General features: G+C 53.6%; 1 protein-coding gene across 1 annotated transcript in view; it reads left to right on the top strand.

The window, feature by feature from the left end:
- Positions 1–20,081, top strand: part of LOC114703973 (copine-5) — a 53,329-nt gene that overhangs the window by 10,365 nt on the left and 22,883 nt on the right. The window contains exons 2-3 of the mRNA XM_028885020.2: positions 3,020–3,060; positions 4,096–4,142. Of these exons, the coding sequence (XP_028740853.2) occupies positions 3,020–3,060; positions 4,096–4,142 (88 nt within the window). The remainder of the gene's footprint in view (positions 1–3,019; positions 3,061–4,095; positions 4,143–20,081) is intronic.

The raw sequence follows: 20,081 nt of genomic DNA, 5'->3' as shown, positions 1-20,081 counted from the left end.
GAATATGAAGGTGTTCTGAGTGTCACCCTGAACAGCCCTTGCTGTCCTGTTCTGGCTTGGGTTTTAAATACAGGGTTTCCCTCTGTGGCCCAGGATTGCCTCCAATTTGTGGAAGTCTTCCTGCCTCGGCTTCCCACGTGCTGGGATTACCAGTGTCCATCACCACACCGGGTTTGTACGGTGATGAGGATCAGACCCCGAGCTTTGTGTCTGCCCGGCAGACACTCCACCAGCTGGGCTGCGTCCTCAGCCCCTGGCCGCTCCTCTCGGTCTTCCTCCGCATTCCAGCTGCACCCTGCTGACTCAGGACCTGCTGGAGTGAGACAGGCCAGTCCCTTCCCTGGAGGGGCCCAGAGCCGGGGGGGGGGGGGGGGCAGCAGTACCCGTTGTCGACTCTTTGGCCATGCTGTACCGAGTCTTCCAGGCCGGAGAGAGTTGGGGGAGGGGACCAGGGGGTGGGTCCAGGTTCAGGAGCGCAGCATCAAGACAGGAATCCTCAGGAAGTATGGTAAGAAGGTCAGCAGCATGGAGGACTCTGAGGGCTGGGTTGTCTTTGGGTGCTGGCCACCAGGGTGACTCTTGTCCCTGGCTTACTGAGAGTCTGAAGTGATTGGGACAGGGAGCCACCAGCCGGCACCAGGAGCCGTGTGCTGGTTCTCTGTTTAGTGTAATGCTGTTGGTTGAACACGGCCCGGCACATGCCAGACAGGCACTGTACTACCGAGCTCCATCCGCAAGCTGGACTCCGATTCTTAGTCTCACTGTGTGCCTGTGGCCCAGCTACAAGGTGGACAGCTGCGTTTACTGACCCTCCCGCCTCTGCCTCTGCCTCCCCGCCTCTCCCCTAGGCCGAAACCTAGGGGCTTCTGTTTTTCTCACTAGCCTAGAAACGACTCAACTTGAGCCCCACACCCAAACTTGGACGAGACTCAGACCTTGGAGGAGTCTGTTCAGGCTCTGTCCCCTTGGCCTGTAGGAGGCTGTCACCTGGGAGGGTGGAGGCCGCCAGCCCCGTATCCCCTAGCTATTGGTCTTTGGCTGTGCTGTCCCTGGCACAGTACTTTCTGCTATGTCTGGAAGGGAGCAGGTAGTGAGCATGGAGGACAGCCCCTGTGTCCCAGAGCTCCAGCGCCTGGCTGGGGAGAGGCGATGCTTGACGGCCCCTAGGACAGAAAGGATGGATCCCTGACCCACTGGAGACGGTCTGCACTGGGCTACGTAGATTCCTGACGGATGCTGTGGAGGGACATCCGTAGGACATGGTTCCCCAGCCTCAGCTACAACCTTCCGGCTGGGGTGACACCCAACCCAGTGCTGACCTCACTGAGCTCCAAACCTAATGCCCTGCAGCGGGGGGGGGGGGGGGGGGGAGGGGGGGAGGGGGGGCGGCGGCGGGGGGTGGGGGGAGCTGGTGCTGCAGGCAGGGCCACTCAGCGACCTTGGTCCCTGCCCCTCATCCAGCCAACTCCTCCTCCAGCCCAAGTCTTGGATCCATGAGTGAGCTGTTTGAGCCCGGGCTAGCCTCAAACTCACTGTGTAGCCGAGGATGACTGAACTCCGGATCCTCCTGCCTCTACATCCTGAGTGCTGGGATTAGAGGCTTGCTTTGCCCTGTGTTCTAGGCTGGCCCTGAACTCTGGATCCTCCTGCCTCAGCCTCCCCAGCACTTGAATTATAGATGTGGGTCACCACACACAACATCAGCTCTGGTCTTGACCTTAGAAGGATCTTGTTCAAGTGAGTCTGTGTCCCCTTTGAGGAGTCATTTATTAATTCCTCTGCATGCTCTGGAAGAGTGAGTCAGAAGGCTGTGATAAACATCCTGGGAGACCACAGGCTAAACACTTGCTGGTGGGTCATAGTTTTCATTCATTCATTCATTCATTCATTCATTCATTCATTCATTCATTTTCTTATTTTTGAGTGACAGAAGTGATAGGAAATGCTGTATTACCTTTGTCACAGTGGCTGTACTTTAAACTACGAGCCCCAGGCCACTAATGCTGTAGCCAGGGGGAATTCTGTTCCCCCCACCCCCGACAATGGCTCTGTTGCTGCCACTAAAGGCATGTCTAACTAAGTCGCTCTCATTCTAATAAAACTCGAGATTCAAAGGCTAGGGTGAAAAACTGCGAGCGCAGAGAGGTAAAATAGCAACTGACTAAATTTCTTTGCTGGCATCCTGGAAGCCCCGCCCCTCCACCGTGCCCCAACTAAAATAACCCACGCTAAGCTCCTCCCCACTACTTCCGGTCAGCCAGTCGCTAACCCCGCCTCTCTGAGCCCAGGTTAATTTGATTTAATGGACGCCAATGCAACACATCTTTATGCAGTTAACAAATGTAACACGCCTTCACATAGCAACATTCCACAGCATAAACAAACGTAACGGGACTGTGCCCAGTGAAAGTAATATTCCACAACGAGGAAATGCCTGAGAAGGACAAGACTGACTGGGGTCTGACTCATGAGAAGCACCAGGGTCCGGGGCACCGTGGTGGTAGCATCTGAAGAGGCTGTGACTATGGCGTGGTTGGGGGAGCACTTCGAATCGTAGGAAAGTGGAGACTGGAGCGGCGTCAGGGCCTCCCAGCATCTGCGTTTTCCTTTTTTCTTTTTTCTTTCTCCTTCCTTCCTTCCTTCCTTCCTTCCTTCCTTCCTTCCTTCCTTCCTTCCTCCCTCCCTCCCTCCCTCCCTCCCTCCCTTCCTTCCTTCCTTCCTTCCAGTTGCATGTAGCCCAGGCTAGTCTAATTCACTATATTGCCCCGGGCTGGCCTTGAACTCCTTAGTCTTCTGTCTCTCTCCTCTACCTGAGTGCTGAGGTGACAGGCGTGTGGCACCCTGTGTGGTTCCTGGCGTTTGGTGGAGTTGATCAGGTGTGCTAAGGGGCCTGTCTTCTCTTCCCACTGTGTCAGAGGCCAGGCTGGAGGCCGTCTCATCTCCAGGCTCAGCACCCGGTGTAGGTCCTGACACTTGTCCCCTCCATCCCTGCTAATTTCTCCTTTCTCCCCTCTTGCAGGAACCTCTTGGACAAAGACATGTTTTCCAAGTCTGACCCACGTAAGTCCCACTCTGCTAGCCACAGCCATCCCAGTGACACAGTGGCCTGGTGAATGGTGACAACAGCCACCAGCAGCTCGCGCTGAGTGCTGGAGCTGGACGGGCATGGGGGCTGGGGGATGCTGCACTGGTGGCGTCCAAAGAAGAGCTGGGGTGTTGGTCCCACTCTGCCTCCGTACTTGTGAGGTCTCAGCACCTCAGAGCAGCTTGGGAGGTGTTGGGGTGTCTGGGACAAAAAGCCTCTGTCCCCGTGGGAACTGGTACATTTTTGTTGACTGTGGTCTGGGGGAACGAGCATGGGTTTGGGAGGGCTGGGCTCTAGTCCTGAGCAGGGCTGGCCATGAGCATGGCCTCCTAAGAGCCTCAGTTTCCCCATCAGTGAAGAGGATCCGGTGACAGCCATAGGCTCTGAAGGGACACAGTGTTTCAGGTGCCGTCCTCACCACACCTGCCGCTCAGCTCTCCGTCATGCCCACCGGTCCACCTTCCTCACACCCAGGACCCTTTCTATGACTGACAGCCCTCAAGTTCCCTCCTAAAAGTCATGCTGAGGTCCCAGGCTTCTTTGCCAAGCCAACTGCCAAGTGATATTGTGTGGGGAGAGAGATCCGCTGTGGAACTGGAGGTGTAACTCAGTGGCGGGGTGCTTGTCCACGGATCTGGGGCCAATCTCAGTACCACAAAAACACCAGAGCAGGCCAGGTGTTTTTAATCCCAGTACTCTGGAGGCAGAGGCAGGAGGATCTCTGTGAGTTCAAGGGCAGCCTGATCTGCAGAGTGAGTTCCAGACATCCATGGCTGTTACACAGAGAAACCCTGTCTCGGGGGTGGGGGTGGGGTGGGGGGGGGGACAAAAAAATGAGCAACCGTGGTCAAGGCTTGGAGGCCAGGTGACCCTCACTCACCAAAACCCCAGTTGCCTCGGCAGGCGCCCACCCTTTCCCCAGACCCAACCGAACAATCCAGGCTGAGGCTCTTGACCCTCCACCTTCCTTGGCCTGAGAAAGTAACCATGTTTTTTCCTCTCTTCTCCAGTGTGTGTCATGTACACTCAAGGGATGGAGAACAAGCAATGGAGGGAGGTAGGTGCCCCCCTTCCCTGCCTCAGAGTGGTCCCTCTGCAGCTACTCCACCTGTCTACAAGGCAGAGCAGCCTGGGCCTGTCCTCGGTAGCCCCGGCCGGAGGGAGATGTGACTGTGTGAGCTGCTTTGTGTAGCTGAGACAACAGCTTAAAGAAATAGAGCTTAATTTTGGCTGACATTTCAGAGAGTCTAGCTATGGTTACTTGGCCCCACGCACTTGGTTCGGGAGCATGTGGTAGGGGAAGCTGTTCACCTCATGGAAGACAGGAAGCAGAGGATGGAGGAAATGCCCCGGAAGGATAGAGCACCCAGGGACATGGTCTCACTAACTCCCTACTCCAGCCCCACCGCCTAATCATTCCATAGAAAATCTGATTTGCAGGGGATTAAAGTACTCATTAACAAGGAAAAAAAATGCATTCATTAAATCAGAGCCGTCATGATCTAACTAATAATCTCTGGAAACTCCCTCCCACATGTATATAGAAATGAGTTTTAAGCCATTTGTGGTGGCGCATGCCTTTAATCCCAGCATGCGGGAGACAGAGGCAGGAGGATCTCTGAGTTTGAGTCCAGCCTGGTCTACAGATCAAGTTTCAGGACGGCCAGAGCTACACAGACTAAAGAGGAGAAAGAGGAGGAGGAAGAAATGTGCTCTGTTAATCACGTTTCTCAATCTAGTTAAGCTGACAGTATTAATAACTGAAAATCTATCCCTAACCCCCAAAAGGCTCACATTAGTCTCATAATACAAAATGCATTTAGTTCATTCTTCATGGTCTCCATATTCTTAACAGTCCCATCAGGAGACTCAAGGCAACTTTTAGCTGTAAACTTGGGGGAGGGGGGGACACACAAGCTACACATTTCCAAGATACCGTGGCCCCGAGTACACGTTCCCATTTCAAAATGGAGGAATGGGAGAACAGCAGAAAAGGACCAGGACCGAAGCAAGACCACCAGAGCCACCCAGCAGGGCAAACACCAGATCCTGTAGCTCCCTCCGTGCCTGGGAATACACTGGGCTCATGATGTGCACCCTAACACTACACCCTCCCGGTCCACAGCTCCAACAGTGCTTTTCTGGCCATTCTGCGCTTTTCAGGTCTGTCTGCTTCTTGCTTCTAGTCCCCACTGTAAGCTTGGCTAAAAGCAGCCAGCCGTGTCCATGCCAGAGTCTGGAGGCAGTGCTGTTCCGACATCTCCTCCATCAGACTAGCGAGTCCATTACTTCTAAACCCAGCTGGAGCAGACTTTCTTTTAGGCCACCAACCAGCTCCCAAATCACGACACAGAGACTTAATAGTTTTGAATGCTCGGCCTAGCTTAGGCCCGTTTCTGGCTAGCCTGTTTCTCTTTGTCTGCCTTTTGCCTTAGGTTTTTTTGTTTTGTTTTGTTTTGAACTTTTCTTTCCTTCTGTATATCTTCCTTTCACTGCTTCTCCTGTCTGTCTTTCTGTCTGGCGGCCGCCTGGCTTCTGGCCCCTGGAGTGTCCCTCTCTTCCCCCCTCATTCTCTCCTCTTGGTCCCACCCTCTTCCTAGATTTCTCCTATTTATTCTCTCTGCCTGCCAGCCGGTCCAGCCTACCTTTCTTGCCTAGCTATGGGCTGATCAGCTCCTTATTAGACCAATCAGATACCTTAGGCAGGCAAGGTGAAACAAATTAACACATCTTTACATAATTAAACACACATCCTTACATCATTAAACAAATGCAGCATAAACAAATGTAACACACCTTCACATAAAGTAACATTCTGTAGCATAAACAAATGTAAAATATCTATACAGAGAAACTGTCTCAAAAAAAAAAAAAAAAACCAATAAATAAATGTAAAAAAACTTTTGAAAACAATCTAGCCCCGAAGGGCATGCCCTGCAGTGACCTCTTCCTCTATCCAGGACCCACATTCCACAGTTCTACCACCTATTAGTATTCTATTAAAGTTTGAATCCATCAGTGGATTAAACCATTTAATTACCCCTCTAGAAATACCTCACAGGCACCCAGGGCTGTACTTCTCTGCTCTCCTAGGCTCCTCTTAATCCAACCAAGATGACAAAATTGGTCATCACATCTCAAGGACCCCCAGTGTGAGGAGACGTAACCTGTCTTCAAGGACACCCCAGACACAAAGGGAAGAGTCCAGGCTCACATGGCTCCCCTTGGGGTCTGGTGCAGGGCTCCCTTGTTAACCCTGCGCCTCCCCAGCAGACTCCCATGTTTCTGGCTAATGTGAACATAGCCTCAGTGCAGGGATCCCCTGCTCAGAAATCCTTCCCAGTTCTCCTCTGCCTGATCCAGATGCCTCCATCTCCTCCCACGCAGCCGCTGGAAGGGGCCAGCTGGAAGCTCGTCACACTTTATCCTTTCTGTGCCCAGAGCTGTCCGGTGGCTGCAAGAAGGCCAAACTCTGGGCCTTCCAGGACCCCCAGGCCCAATTTTTCTGACATCTTTACCTGGATGGCTGACCTCACCTCCTGTTACCTGTTCCCCGAATCTCCCTACCACCCTCTCCAGCACACATGGAGCTCCTGCTTCAGGACCTTTGCATGTGCTGCCCAGCCATGCTCTTTTCTTACACCCCTGTACCCCCTCCATGATTTCTTCAGATCATCCTCACACCCATCATAATGCCTTCTCTCCTCAGCGAAGGTCTCGGTCTCCCCATACACCTCACATACCCCCCTTTTATGTCTCCTTATCACTTTTTACCGTCAACCAGACTCTGGAGTCAATGTTTACCTTGTCACATGTCACGGGCAGGGGATTTCCAAGCTCTTCGCCTACTGTTCCATTTTGAGCACCCAGAGCAGTGCCCAGCACACAGGAGACACTCCATAAATGGTTGCTAATGGAAGGAACAGCTTAGGAATGCAATTCAGACCCGTGCAGGAAGATAAGAAATGGTGGCTGCTGTCTTTTCCCCATGTCGGCCTCCTTGCCCCTCACTGAGCTCTCAGCGGAGAAGGATGAGCTGGGGGAACCTGATGGTGAAGCCCAGTGGCCCTCCTGACTCGTGAAAGGACAGGGCCGAAGTGAGGGGTGGAAGGAAGAGTTGTCTTCTTCTAGAGCGGGAACATGCAGTTTCTTTGGCTTGTTGCTGAAGCTGGCTTCCTGTGACTGTCCAATGAACAGGACAGGAAAGGGTTGGGTGAGGCCTCGGCCTTTGTGATCTTGGCATCTCCTCATCCCCTTCCCCATCAGCTCCTGGGAGGGGAGGTATGGGGACCTCTGCATAGACTGCTCGGTGTCCCCTAACATGCTCCCCAGGAAAGGTCCAGAGTGAGGCTGGAAAGAGCAGGACCCAGGCTGGGTCGCCAGACTTTGTGGAAGCAAAGGGCGGAGGGTGTGGAACTCCTTCCACTGAGGCTGCGTTGACGTGACTTCACTCTCTAAGGCTGAAACCCATCCAAGCACAAACCAGATTGCTAGGGAACCGTTTAGGCTGCTTCAGTGGACTAATTACTTGGGAGGCCTTTGGCCGAGCTTCCAGATTTGAGCACCAGGAGCACCCCCGTGGCTTGGTGATTCATTAGAGCGAGTCTGGAAGGACCTCTTCAGAAGGGCACTGCTTGGCCGACTGTTAATTACATTCTATAATTGAAAATAGTCTCCGTTAGGTCCAGGGCCTCCAATTGTCCAAGCTTCTTGGTTACACCCCCTTCCCTTGACCAGACACACACATGTAGGGCAGGGCATGGACACACCTGAGCTTTGCTCGGGGTTCCAGGTCTTGGTGGAGGTGGACTCTGGATTGAATTCCACACACAGAGATGAGGATATGGCCTGCAATGGGAAACGAGATGTCAGCGGTAAAGATCCATGGTGCTTCTTTACATATGGCGCTCACCCTAGTAATCACCTGAGTTCAGGTCTCGCTGGTGGCTCGCTCCGTTAGTCAACATTTGCAGCGCATAGTGTGTGTGTGAGATGCCAGCCACGTACCAAGAGGTAGGGAAGCGGGAAAGACGCGGGAACGGTAGAGCAGGTGTGAGTGGATGCCTGGATGCTTGCAGCGTGTGGTGTGGGTGTGTGTTTCTGGAGTTCAAGGCTAGCCCCTTCTACATAGCGAGTTTCCAGGGCTACATAATAGAGAGACCCCTGTTTGGTGGCATGTGTCGTGATGTGCTTGTGGAGGTCAGAGGACAGCTTCCACCGTGTGGGTCCCGTGCCTCGAATCCTGCTTAGACTTGTGGCAGGCTCCTTTACCGGATGAGCCATCTCACTGGCCCAATGTGGATTTTTTAAAATTACGGTTATTTCTTCATATGTGTGTGTGGTAGGTACAAAGTGGCACATGTGGAAGTCAGAGGGCTAACTATGAATTGATTCTCCCTTTCACCATGCAGATATCAGGGATCGAACTTAGGTGGTCAGGCTTGGTGGAGGCACCTTTATCCACTGAGCCCAGTATTTGGATGTTTTTAGACACCGTGAGACACCATGCTTGGTTGGCCCCCCTGACTGGCGTGGGGCGAGAGTGCATAGCGGAGCAAAACCTCCCACATCTAAACACAGCGGAGGAGACTGGGGTCCCACAGGCCCCTTCCTGAAGAACCTCCAGAGACATAACCTCCCAACGGGCCCCATCTCCCGACGGTCTCACCCCCCTCCAGCAGCACCGCCCTGGAGACGATGGGCTGAGGGGGACACCAAGATTTGATCTGTAACAGGTGGGCTTAAGGGGGACAGGGACAGATGGTGACTCACAAGAATGGCGGTGGTTGGAAGCTGTGACTCTTCCAGGCCAGGCTGTGTACGGGGTGGTTTCTAGGGCCCCATCGGGGACTGCTAGCCAGAAACAGGAACCTCATGGGGGACACAGTCGACTCAGGCCACCTCTTTCTGCCTGCTAGTCCATGTCCCATTTGGGGCACCGATGCCATCTGCTCGGCCCACCCACGTCCTCAGCTCCAGAGCTGTGTGGACAGAGGTGACCACAGAACCAGAGGGGCCCCGAAACGGCCCAGCACAGAGCCCAGGCAGACGGCATGCAGGGCAGGAGGCTTCGCCATGCAAGCAACTTCCGTTGAAGGCAGCTCTTGGCTGTCAGTCTCAGGGTGGCTGGGGTCTTCAGATCCCGATGCAGGATGGGAGGGTCCCCCGGGGATCAGAGGGGGTGATCTACTAATAAAGGGTGGTGAGGACTAACAGCAGAGTCATGGGGTGAGGGTAGGAGAGCGCAGCCCCAGGGCCCAACCTGGGACCCAGGCTTCTAGCTTTTTCTAGAGAAAGGAAGATGTGCTTGAACATCTGGGGGTGTCAGGGCCCTGCTTGCTGTGCTGTGTGACTCCACAGTGGGAGACCCCTATACCCACCACTGCCCTCAGAAGGGGGCGGCCCTTTCCAGTAGGCAGAGGCCAGCTTGGTCACCACGGCACCCACACAGTTCATTGCCCCGAGGGGACAAGCCTTCTCTTTACCAGAACACTGGATGTGAGCTGAGCCTACCCAGGCCAGGAGAGTCAAGGGTGGAGCCTCGTCTTGAACCTGCCCACCAACAGCCTGTCCTGGGAAGGAGGAGGCTGTACTCCCCGCCCCTGCCTGTCAGCTTTTAGCTGATTGTAACCATTTGGGTCATTTTTATGCCTTCTGAGAAAGCCCCATCTTCTCGGCACCTAAATCTGTCACCACGTTTTATGAAAATTGACTCTAAGATGTAATTTTAGCCTAGGAAATCGAGCGCTATCTGCATCAAGCCCTGCCTGGGCCTCCTGCGTGTCCTCAGGTGGCCAGCAGGGCAGAGTCTCAGAATGGGTCATTTGAGAAGATGTGCATCCCAGGGCCCATGAACTTGAAAGTGGTGGGGGTAGGGTGGGGGGTCCTGCCCCTCTCTGCTCACCAGCTGGCTGTCCAAGCTGAGGTCCCCATGGAAAGGAAACGATAGGAAGCAAAGCCTCGGGTGACCTGATCACCCCCATACCGCCTGCAGGGCATGCAGCCTAGGCCACGCCCACAGCCACTCACAGCTCCCACCAAAACACTACTCAGTGAGCCATCTCAGAGCATTAACATCTTAACACCGGCTGGAAATGGTGCTCATGGAAATACTCAGACAGATCTTCCTGGGGCTGCTAGACATGTGCCTTCACATGGCCATGCTGCCACATGGATCGTAGCGGGCACCGGTTTAGTCTGTGGAAGCTGCTGTAACAAAAATGCCATAGACGGTGTCCTAATTTTGTTTCTGTTTTTGTGATAAAATACCCTGACAAAAAGCAACTTAGAAGAGGGGAGGTGGTGGTGGTGCACACCTTTAATCCCAGCACTCAGGAGGCAGAGGCAGGCAGATCTCTGAGTTTGAGGCCAGCCTGGTCTACAGAGCAAGTTTCTCAACAGCCAGGGCTAAACAAAGAAACCATTTTGAAAAGCCAGAGAGAGAGAGAGAGAGAGAGAGAGAGAGAGAGAGAGAGAGAGAGAGAGAGAGAGAGAGAGAGAGAAAGAAAACAATCTAGGTAGGAAGGGTTGGTTTGAGCTCTCAGGTTCCAGTCCGTCACTGCAGGGAGGTCCCAGGAGCAGGCACTTCAAACAGCTAGTCATGTCCCATCCACAGTCAAGAGCAGAGAGAAGTGAATGCATGCGTGCTCTGTGCGCAGCCGAGTTCTCTCCTCATACGGTCCAGGCCCTTTGCGACAGGTGTTTTCCGCTTCCTTCGTATTGAGTTTGGAAGCGCCCGTGTCTGTCTCACCAGAGTTCCCGCAGCTCAGAGTCAGTGATGAGGTTTTTTTTAACCCGACCATGTGATGTTATGTCCATCATGTGTGCCTTGCTGGAGTCCGTCTTTGAATGGGGCGATGATGTATTACAGACTGTTTCCCCAGTCCTGAGTAAGCCACGGTCACTGTCCATGTGGGTGACGAGGGCTTGAGTGGGAGGGAATGTTGTGACTCCTCCAAAGAGACCTAGACACTCCATAATGTTGTTAACCCCATCCCATGGTTTTCATTTAGTCATGAGTCACAGCCAAATGCCTCGTGAGAGGAGGCCCTGAATTTGATGTTGGAACCCTAGGTTCTCTGCTCAGCTTCAGTATTCTGATACCCAACTGAGCCATTTACCTTGCCGGAGTCTCAGTTTACCTATCTCTAAAATGGGCTTAGGAGACCTAGGAAATGAAAAGCCAAGGTCCTAGGGCTGGAGAGATGACTCAAGAGTACGTTTTGTCCTTCTGGAGGATCCAAGGTCAATCCCCAAAACCCACAGTTGGGTGGCTCACAACAACCTATAACTCTAGCCTTAGTATATCCTCTTCTGGTCTCCATGGGCACTGACACACATGTGTACATGTCCAACACACACACACACACACACACACACACACACACACCCCACACGCATGCTCCCTAGCAGCAGCGTCTCTACTCCCTTGGCCCTCACTGCCCTGGAGGAGGAAACGTGAGGCTCGCTGGGTACTTGTTCCACCCAGCAATTTGGCTAGACTGTGAACTGTTCTGAGCCCAGATCCCTGCCCAGGCCACTGAGTTTCAAAGTGGGCTTTTCTGTCCCCCTGCGAGCGTGTGTGGGCGGACTCTTGCCCTTCCTTCCACCTGGGGCCGCCATGATTTCTGAGTGGTATCCAAGCGCTTATCTGCAGAAGGGAGATTGTGTTTCCTGTAGCCTGGAGGTTCTAGGCTGGGTCTCCTGGTGACCCTATGCCCTCTGTGGTGTCAGCCTCCAGCGGCCTTTTATGGCTGCAGCAGAACTGTTGTGAGTGTGGTCCCAAAGTCAGATCCCAAACCAGCTTCCACCGGTCCACCTGGGAGAATGCGGGCGGGTCCTTGGCTCACAGGCTGTTTTGAGGATTAGATGAGTTCATTCATGGGAGGTTCTCGGCATGCACACACAGCCGACAGTGGATCTTCAGCTGAGGGAGAAGCCTGGGCTCCGTCCAGAAGGAGGGACACTGATAACACCCTTGCCTACATGAGAATTTGGGGTGAGCTAGAGGACAGTAATCCTGGACTTGCTTGTCCCTACCTATTCCACAGCCTGATGAGGCCGAGGAGGGTGGAACGGCGTGGGAGGGACTGGTTTGCTGGTGGCTTGGCAGCCAAGTTCATTGGCAAATGGCTATTCCCCGAGGGAGCTGGGACCGTTTAACAGATTATGTGGAACAATGGCTAATTAGGAGCTGAGGTGGTTTTTTTGGGGCAGGAAGTCTTTCATTAGAAGCAGCTTAGGATTTCACATCCTTAGCTAGGCACCTTCCCGATCCTGCTCCAGAGGTGGGAAGGCCTTGAGCCTGGGTCTCCTCATTCAGACTGGTATCCCAATCACGGTCCTCCCACCCCACCCCTGTGCCCCCCCCACCCCTGTATCCTCCCCTCCCCCCCGTCCTCCACACCTTGATGCCCAAACAGAACAGGATACTGTGAGGGAGGCACTGAGCCCCAGCACATCACGACTTCTTCTGTTGGGGATACTGTTCTCTGGGAACATTCCAGACTCAAAATGGTAGCAGGCCTGGAACAGAACCAGATCCTCCTGTCCCTCTCCATCCCTCCAGGTGGTCAGCTGTTGGGCACACAGCTCCCAGCCTGGGAAAGCACCCCTTCCCATTCCTACTCTCTGAGGCAGATAGGGCTCTTGGCCTCTAATTTTAATCCTGGTGAACGTGATTCATGATCGGCCAGGGCTTTCAAATCCCCAATTTGGGAGCCATCAGTACTCAACGAAAATTGCAGGGGAGCTGGATGGAGAGCAGCTTGGGATGGAGGATACAGTCTGTCAGCTCCTGGCCTCCCCCCCCCAGGGGAGGGGCTCCACAGCTGGGGGGGGGGAATGTATCAGAAGCTCCATCCCAGCTGCAGTTTGTGAAAGGCAAGTGCTGCCTCGTGTGTGTGTGTGTGTGTGTGTGTGTGTGTGTGTGTTGGGGGGGGTGATTTAGTGCTCTCCAGGCTTGCAGAGAGCCCCCCCCCACTCCTTACCGGGGCAGGGGGCTGTGGAGACCTGCCTCTCCTCTTGACTGCTGGGTTCCCTGGCAGTCCCTTGGCACTCCTCACCCTCCATGGGGACCATAATAGCGTGTCTTCCTGGGGTCACCGGGGAAACTAAATGGCATCATGGTTGTGGAGAATTGTTTGAAGACAAGAGAGGTCATAATACAAAGTCAGAGGAAGAGGAAGATTCGATGGAGAGGGAAGCCTGAGTGAGGCGGGGTTGACGCTGCTTGGGCAGGCAGCTGACCTGTCTGAGTGTTGTCGGATGTTTCTTTGGGCCACCAGTTCACATTATGAAAGTTTGGCCTTAGCTTAGGCTTGTTCCTAACTAGTTCGTATAACTTAAATTAATCCATATTTTTTAATCTACGTTCTCCCACGAGGCTTGTGACCTCATCTCAGAACTGCCCCTCCTGTTTCCTCCATGTCTGGATGGCAACTCTGCTTCTCTTCCTCCCAGAGTGCCCTCTCTGCCAGGAAGTCCCACCCATACCTCCTGCCTAGCTATTGGCCATTCAGCTTTTTATTACACCAATCACAGCAATACATCTTTACACAGTGTACAAATACCTCCACAACACCCAGGCCCCTGTCTGGGACCATTTCCTAATTAGCGGTGTGACCTTGACCAGAATGCCCAGTCCCCCATCTCTCTGAATTGGTTAATTGAAAGGATTTGGTCTATTCTAGGACCAACCTGCCAATCAACTACAGGAACGGGCAGGTGCATGCGTGTGCGTGTGCATGCGTGTGCTGTGCACACTGCAGTGTGCACATCATGGAGGTCAGAGGCCAACTCTGGGTGTCAGTCCTGGCCTCCCACCTTGCTTGAGACAAGGTCTGCTTTTGCTGTTTGCTGCTGTGCACACCACGTGAGGTGGCCCGAGGTCTTCCAGGCTTCTCTTGTTTCCACCGACTGCCGTAGGCCTCACTTACAGACGTGAGCTGCCACACCTGGCTGGATGTGGGTTCTGAGAATCCGAAATCAGGGCCTTGTGCTTGCACGGCATGCGTTTACCTTCTAAGACAGCTCCCCAGCCCCCATTGATTTGTGATCATATCGATTCCTTATTGATTTGGAAGCACCCTGCCTGGGTTTCCGTTCTGTCTTTATGCCCAGTAGCTGTGTGACCTCAGGAATCCCCTCAGTCTCTCTGAGCCTCCACTTACTTGTCTGTAAAACGGGATCTCAATACTACTGCCTCGTGAAGTAATTCTGGACACTAAGTCTGTACATGGAAAAAGCCTAGTGTCTAGTACACAGTAGGGCTGCACAAGCATTGTGATAAAGGTATGATCTTTGAGACAAAGTCTCATGTGGCCCAGGCTGAACTGGAAGGCGTTATGTAGCTGAAATGGACTTTGAATTCCTGATCCTCATGTATGGAAGGATCTGGGCTGGGACTACAGACCGGCCCACCGTACCCAGCCTGCACAGTTGTCAGTACTGAGCAACTGGACACAGTCATCAGGCAGCCTTCCTGAGTAGTCCTCCACCGTCCTCCACCGTCCTCCAGCCTCCTCCACCGTCCTCCACCGTCCTCCACCGTCCTCCACCGTCCTCCACCGTCCTCCACCCTCCTCCAGAGCCCCAGGGAACCACACCTTCTGGTGCACAGTTTTAAAAACCAACCAGCCCCCCCCAGAAGAACCATCCCGGCCATCCCACTGTGCTCTTCTGGCTTTTGCTCCCCATGTCCCTGGGTCGTGGGTATTTTATGGGGCATTTTGCCCAGTGCTGGGCAACATCCTTGGGCTGCCTTCTGTTGTTAGGAAGTTGAGAGGAGAAAGGGGCCCAGATTCTAGAAACCTGGGAACAGCACAGCGGGCACTTCCCAGGCTCCTGTGTGTTACCTGTCAGGCCAGCCTCTCTGTCTGTCTGTCTGTCTGTCTGTCTCTGTGTGTGTGTGTGTGTGTGTGTGTGTGCACGAGTGTGCCGGGTAGGGGGTCAGAGTGTGTCCTCTGGTGGGCTCCTGGCCTCATGCAGAGCTGGGGCTGTGAGGAGCCCCTGGGGAGGGGAAGGGCCTGCTTCCTTGTGCCTTGTGAGACCCTCAGCCTGCCCCATCAGAGGAGGGCTCTCGGGGGCCCCCCAGCGCAGGTGGGTCCTGTGTATGGAGGACAGGCTTCTGAGGAACGGAAACTGCAGAGGAAAGAGAAGCCAGGTGATCAGACCAGAGGACAACTGGGGAGAAGATGCAGGGTCATGGGGGACACTCACTTCCTTCAGGTGACAGGCTTGCAGTCATTTACAGAGGATGCCTAAGTCCCAGGAGTCTTCTGTAAGTCACCCATGCCTCCATAATATAGGCACACAAGAGGAAACTGAGGCAGAGAGAGGTGAAGAGACTTAGCCAGGGTCACACAGGCCCCAGACTCTGTGCTGTGAGTGGCTTCCCTGTACTGTGGCCATGGGATCTGCATTCACAGGCAGAACTGATGGCCCTCGGAGCTCCTCCGTGCATGGTATCGTTCTGTTTAAGAACCCCACCCCCATCAAAACCATGGCTCTTCTCCCCAGAAGATGCGGGTGTGAACCCACAGACTCCTGCGCTCAGCTGCAGGGTCCCAGACCCACTCAGAGCCAGCAGAGGGGCCTCGGCCTCTGACACCGAGTGGACCACCTCCCTTTCCCGGGGCCTTCCATAGCCAGACCCACCTGGCAGCAGCCACAGGACAGCCTGCAGCCTCCCTCCCCATCAGGCCAGGCCATTGTCCTGATGGGCCGGTCCCTTCGGGCCTCACTCGGGAATCAATTCAGCATTAAAGGAGGCCTTGCTTGGCTGACCAGAGTTCGCACAACCTGCTCCTGCTCCGACATGTCCTGAGGACACTTGAGCATGGGGACTCATCTGTCCCCAGAAATGCCCATTCTTCTGTATGGCAGAGCTCCTGGGAACCACTTAATTCAGTCCCTGAAGAAGTTTCAAGGTTTGCCTCTCTCTGGGGGTCTCAGTGGACTGGATGATCTGCAGTTAATTCCGCTTAATTGATGTTCGTGGAGCTTAGTCATCGGAACCCTTGGGAGCGGCTTCCTTGAAAAGCTTCGCTGGGTTTGTTGCTAGGGACGAAGCCTTTCGGAGGGCAAATGTGCTCATTTCCAGGCTCCTTCTGGTGTGTGCTTTTTATTCTTTTCTCCCAGAGGTGTCCCAGTCCTGAGGTCAGGGAGCCCCCTACCCCCCTCCTGTTCGTTGCTCATCCAGCTCGGAGTGCCGGGAAGGTTCTGAAAGTCTCCTGCGTCTATTCCATGAGCTGGTTCCCTGGCTTCCTACAGCCTTGGTTCATTGGGACCCCTGTGCTTGCCTGGGGCTTGCTTGGGGTTCAGGGTGCTCATGCTACACAAGAGTCCTGCTCCCTCGTCCTCCGAGCTCAGAGCTTAGACCAAGCAGTGGTGCAGAATAAGGAACTAGAAGGATGCACAAACAATTCTGAGAAAGTGTCCCAGCTCTAGACTCCGGATGGTAAGGGGCCTGTGCCCCCCTGCCCCCCCCCAACCTGCGCGCGCACACGCGCGCACACACACACACACACCGCCCCTGCCCCCCCGCCCCCCATGGTGGGATGCACACAGTAGTCAGAATGCCAACAGTCTCTGGCTCATGCTTCATCTCGTCAAGGCCATTCTGCCTGGAGAACTCGGCAGTTCTCTGTGAACACACAGCACCCAGGTGGACCCCCACCCTCACCGCCATCAGTTTTTGCCTTCCTTAGCAGGAGTATACTTGGAGGTGGAGACCCCAGTGGCCTCTTAGATTTTTACAGTCTGGATTTCAGCACACACGCCCCTCTCTGTTATTAGCCCAACTAATGAAAGCTATAAAGCTTCCTCCGCAGGCCCCTGGCTGTTGATTTCACAGTTGTGATGTGCATATGTTAATTACATCTGAGTCCTAGAAATCCTTCAAGCCCCTCCACGTTCCAGGGGCCTTTGGAGCCCCCTCCCATCCTGTTTCCAGGGGAACCCCATCTCCTCCTCCAGCAGTGAGCGGTCTCCAGGGAATCCCCCTTGTCGAGGCTTCAAGTGTGGCTTTTCAAAGCAGCCGCTGTCATCCTCCCTGATAGGGTAGGGGGTGTTCCGTGGGGGCTGGGTTGGGGCTGTGCTGGGAAAGGGGGTGTCTGCCAGCCCTGCTGGGAGGATGCCTCAGCCTGGAGGTGTTGAAACTGAGCGGTAGGGCACTTCCCCAAAGGGCGTCTGGTCTTGCCAGAGAAGTCTCTAAAACCTGAGTATTTACCTGCCAGCCTCCTGCAAGGAAGCCATTAGGAGAAATATTCCTTTTGTCTGAAGACAGGAGGTTTACTTGGAAGGGGCAGGAGCACGCAGGAAATCCTTTGCAGCGGGCGCTGTCTTTGAGGTGGTTGTGGAGTTTAGAGGAGAGAAGGGCGTCCAGTTTCGCTGCCCCTGCGGTGCCCCGCCGCCATCCCCGCCTGCTACCACACAGCAGGGCCGTCCACAGTGCTTGGGAAACAAACCTCCTCGTCTGATTTCCACCAGTTCTCACGGCTCCCGGCAGTGAGGATGAAGTAAAAAATATAATGGGCTTTGGAGTCCCTTGCTGTGTGGCCGTGGGCAGGTTACTTAACCTTGCTGATTTGTTTCTGCGCTTGTAAAACGGGTAATAACCCTTAGAATTTTTACGAGAATTAAATGAGATAGCTTAATTATCCACTCGATCTACGGAACATTCAGCAGAGGCTCTGTAAATGTTAGTTTTCTCCCTCCCTCTCCCAGTCCCCCTCCGCCTGGTTAGCGGTGTCTAGAGACCCCTCCCAAATGTACAGGTGTTTGTTTGGGCCCCACACGAGCTTCCACTTTTAATTGTCCTGGGTCGGGGCTGAGCGTGGTTTTTTGTTTGGTTTTTTTAAGCACCTGTTAAAACATGATTTAAAAAAAAATCTGACTCTCACACAAAAGGAATGAGCACAGGCCAAAAAATCCATTTGGTTTATCACACCCCACGAGACAGTGAAAACTGAAAACAGCACGGTGATTCTGAAATCAGCCTATGGGTAGTTTAGGAGTGTCCACGCAGGCCGGGCGGGAGCTGACCTTACGCTGCGTTCCCTAAGCTCCGCTGGCTTGTCTAGGTCAGCCGGCTGTAACCAGTCACACTGGGTAAAGAGCTCCCTTGCCTGTAGCTCACTTGCTGAGTAGCTCAGAACAGACACTGAAAGGGATAAATGAGGTCCTGGGCTGGAGCTCTGGATCCTTCTATGGAGCTCTGTGTTCTGTGTGGGGGCTCTGGGTCCTACACGGGAGCTCTGTGTTTCGTTCTGTTCTTTATATAAGTGTTTGTGAGTGTATGCATTATGTGTGCCTGTGAACATGTGCAGAGGCCAGAAGAGGGCATTGGATGGCCTCCTCTGTCAGTCTCCACCTATTTATTCCTTTGAGGCAGGGTCTCTCCTGGAATCTGGGGCTTCTTTTCTTAGGCTAAAGCCAGCAAACCACAGCAGATCCGCCTACCTCTGCCCTACCTCGGATCTGGGCTTTACAGGCATATTTGTTATGCCCAGCTTCTTGTTATGGGGATGCTGGGATCTGACCTCTCACCTCAGGATCGTGTAGCAAGTGCTCTTAACCACTGAGCCATCTCTTTACCCACCCTCACCTACACCCACATACACTTTTATTTTTTTAAAGACAGCCTTGTGAAGACGATAGTGTGGGCCAGCCTCAGGCTCATTATGCGGTTAAAGATAGCTTTGGACTTCTGATCCCCCATTTCCACCTCCTGAGTGCTAGGATTCCAAGTGTGCACCGTCACACCCAGGCTTGGGGTGCTTTTAGTTGCTGTGACTGCACCATGTCATCGGTATCTGTTGAATGACTCTGAGTGGGATAGAGACGTCTTCAGGTATGACATTCATGATCTGCTCCTGTAGCTCACTACTGAGTGCCACGCCTGCCTATGCTAAGGTCTCAAAAGCTGATGAGAGCCTGGGTGTGGCTCTTGGCTCCCCAGTAGAGCTCTTGCCTAGGGTGGGCAAGGCCCTGGGCTGACCCACAGCTCTGCAAAAGCAAGCAACCTGTGCGCAACACAGAGCGGGCTGGAATACAGCTGGGAATGTGCGGGAGACAGATCAGTCTCCATCCTCTGATGGGACCTCACAGCTCCTGAGGAGGCTGAGGAGCTGCTACACTCATCCAGCTCCTCATTGGCTGCTCCAGTGTGTCTGCAATAAGCCAGTCTTAGTGTGGGTCTCATCTCCTTATAATACCTGTGGATATTATGTACTGTGTGGGTCTCATCTCCCCTTAATACCTGTGGGTTTTATGTACCATGTGGGTCTCATCTCCTTATAATACCTGTGGGTTTTATATACCATGTGGGTCTCATCTCCCCTTAATACCTGTGGGTTTTATGTACCATGTGGGTCTCATCTCCCCTTAATACCTGTGGGTTTTATGTACCGTGTGGGTCTCATCTCCCCTTAATACCTGTGGGTTTTATGTACTGTGTGGGTCTCATCTCCCCTTAATACCTGTGGGTTTTATGTACCGTGTGGGTCTCATCTCCTTATAATACCTGTGGGTTTTATGTACCGTGTGGGTCTCATCTCCTTATAATACCTGTGGGTTTTATGTACCGTGTGGGTCTCATCTCCCCTTAATACCTGTGGGTTTTATGTACCGTGTGGGTCTCATCTCCTTATAATACCTGTGGGTTTTATGTACCGTGTGGGTCTCATCTCCCCTTAATACCTGTGGGTTTTATGTACCGTGTGGGTCTCATCTCCCCTTAATACCTGTGGCACCACATGGCCTAGAACTCACAAGCCTGGCTTGTGCCTTCAGGCAGGTCAGCAAGTCTTGGCTGGGTGGTCCTAGACAAATGACTTGGCTTCTCTGGGCTTCCACATTCTCATCTCTAAGATGGGGAGGCCTGCCCCAAGGCATTGCATAGGACTAGGGCACAGAATGTTCAGAGGGGTCCTCCGGGGACCTGTGTGTGCTCACGGTCCTGTCGGGCAGAGAGAAACTCCATGAGTAATTTCCA

The sequence above is a fragment of the Peromyscus leucopus genome, chromosome 16_21, assembly GCF_004664715.2.
Source record: "Peromyscus leucopus breed LL Stock chromosome 16_21, UCI_PerLeu_2.1, whole genome shotgun sequence".
In the NCBI taxonomy this organism is placed as follows: Eukaryota; Metazoa; Chordata; class Mammalia; order Rodentia; family Cricetidae; genus Peromyscus; species Peromyscus leucopus.
This window is presented reverse-complemented; position numbering and strand designations above follow the sequence as displayed.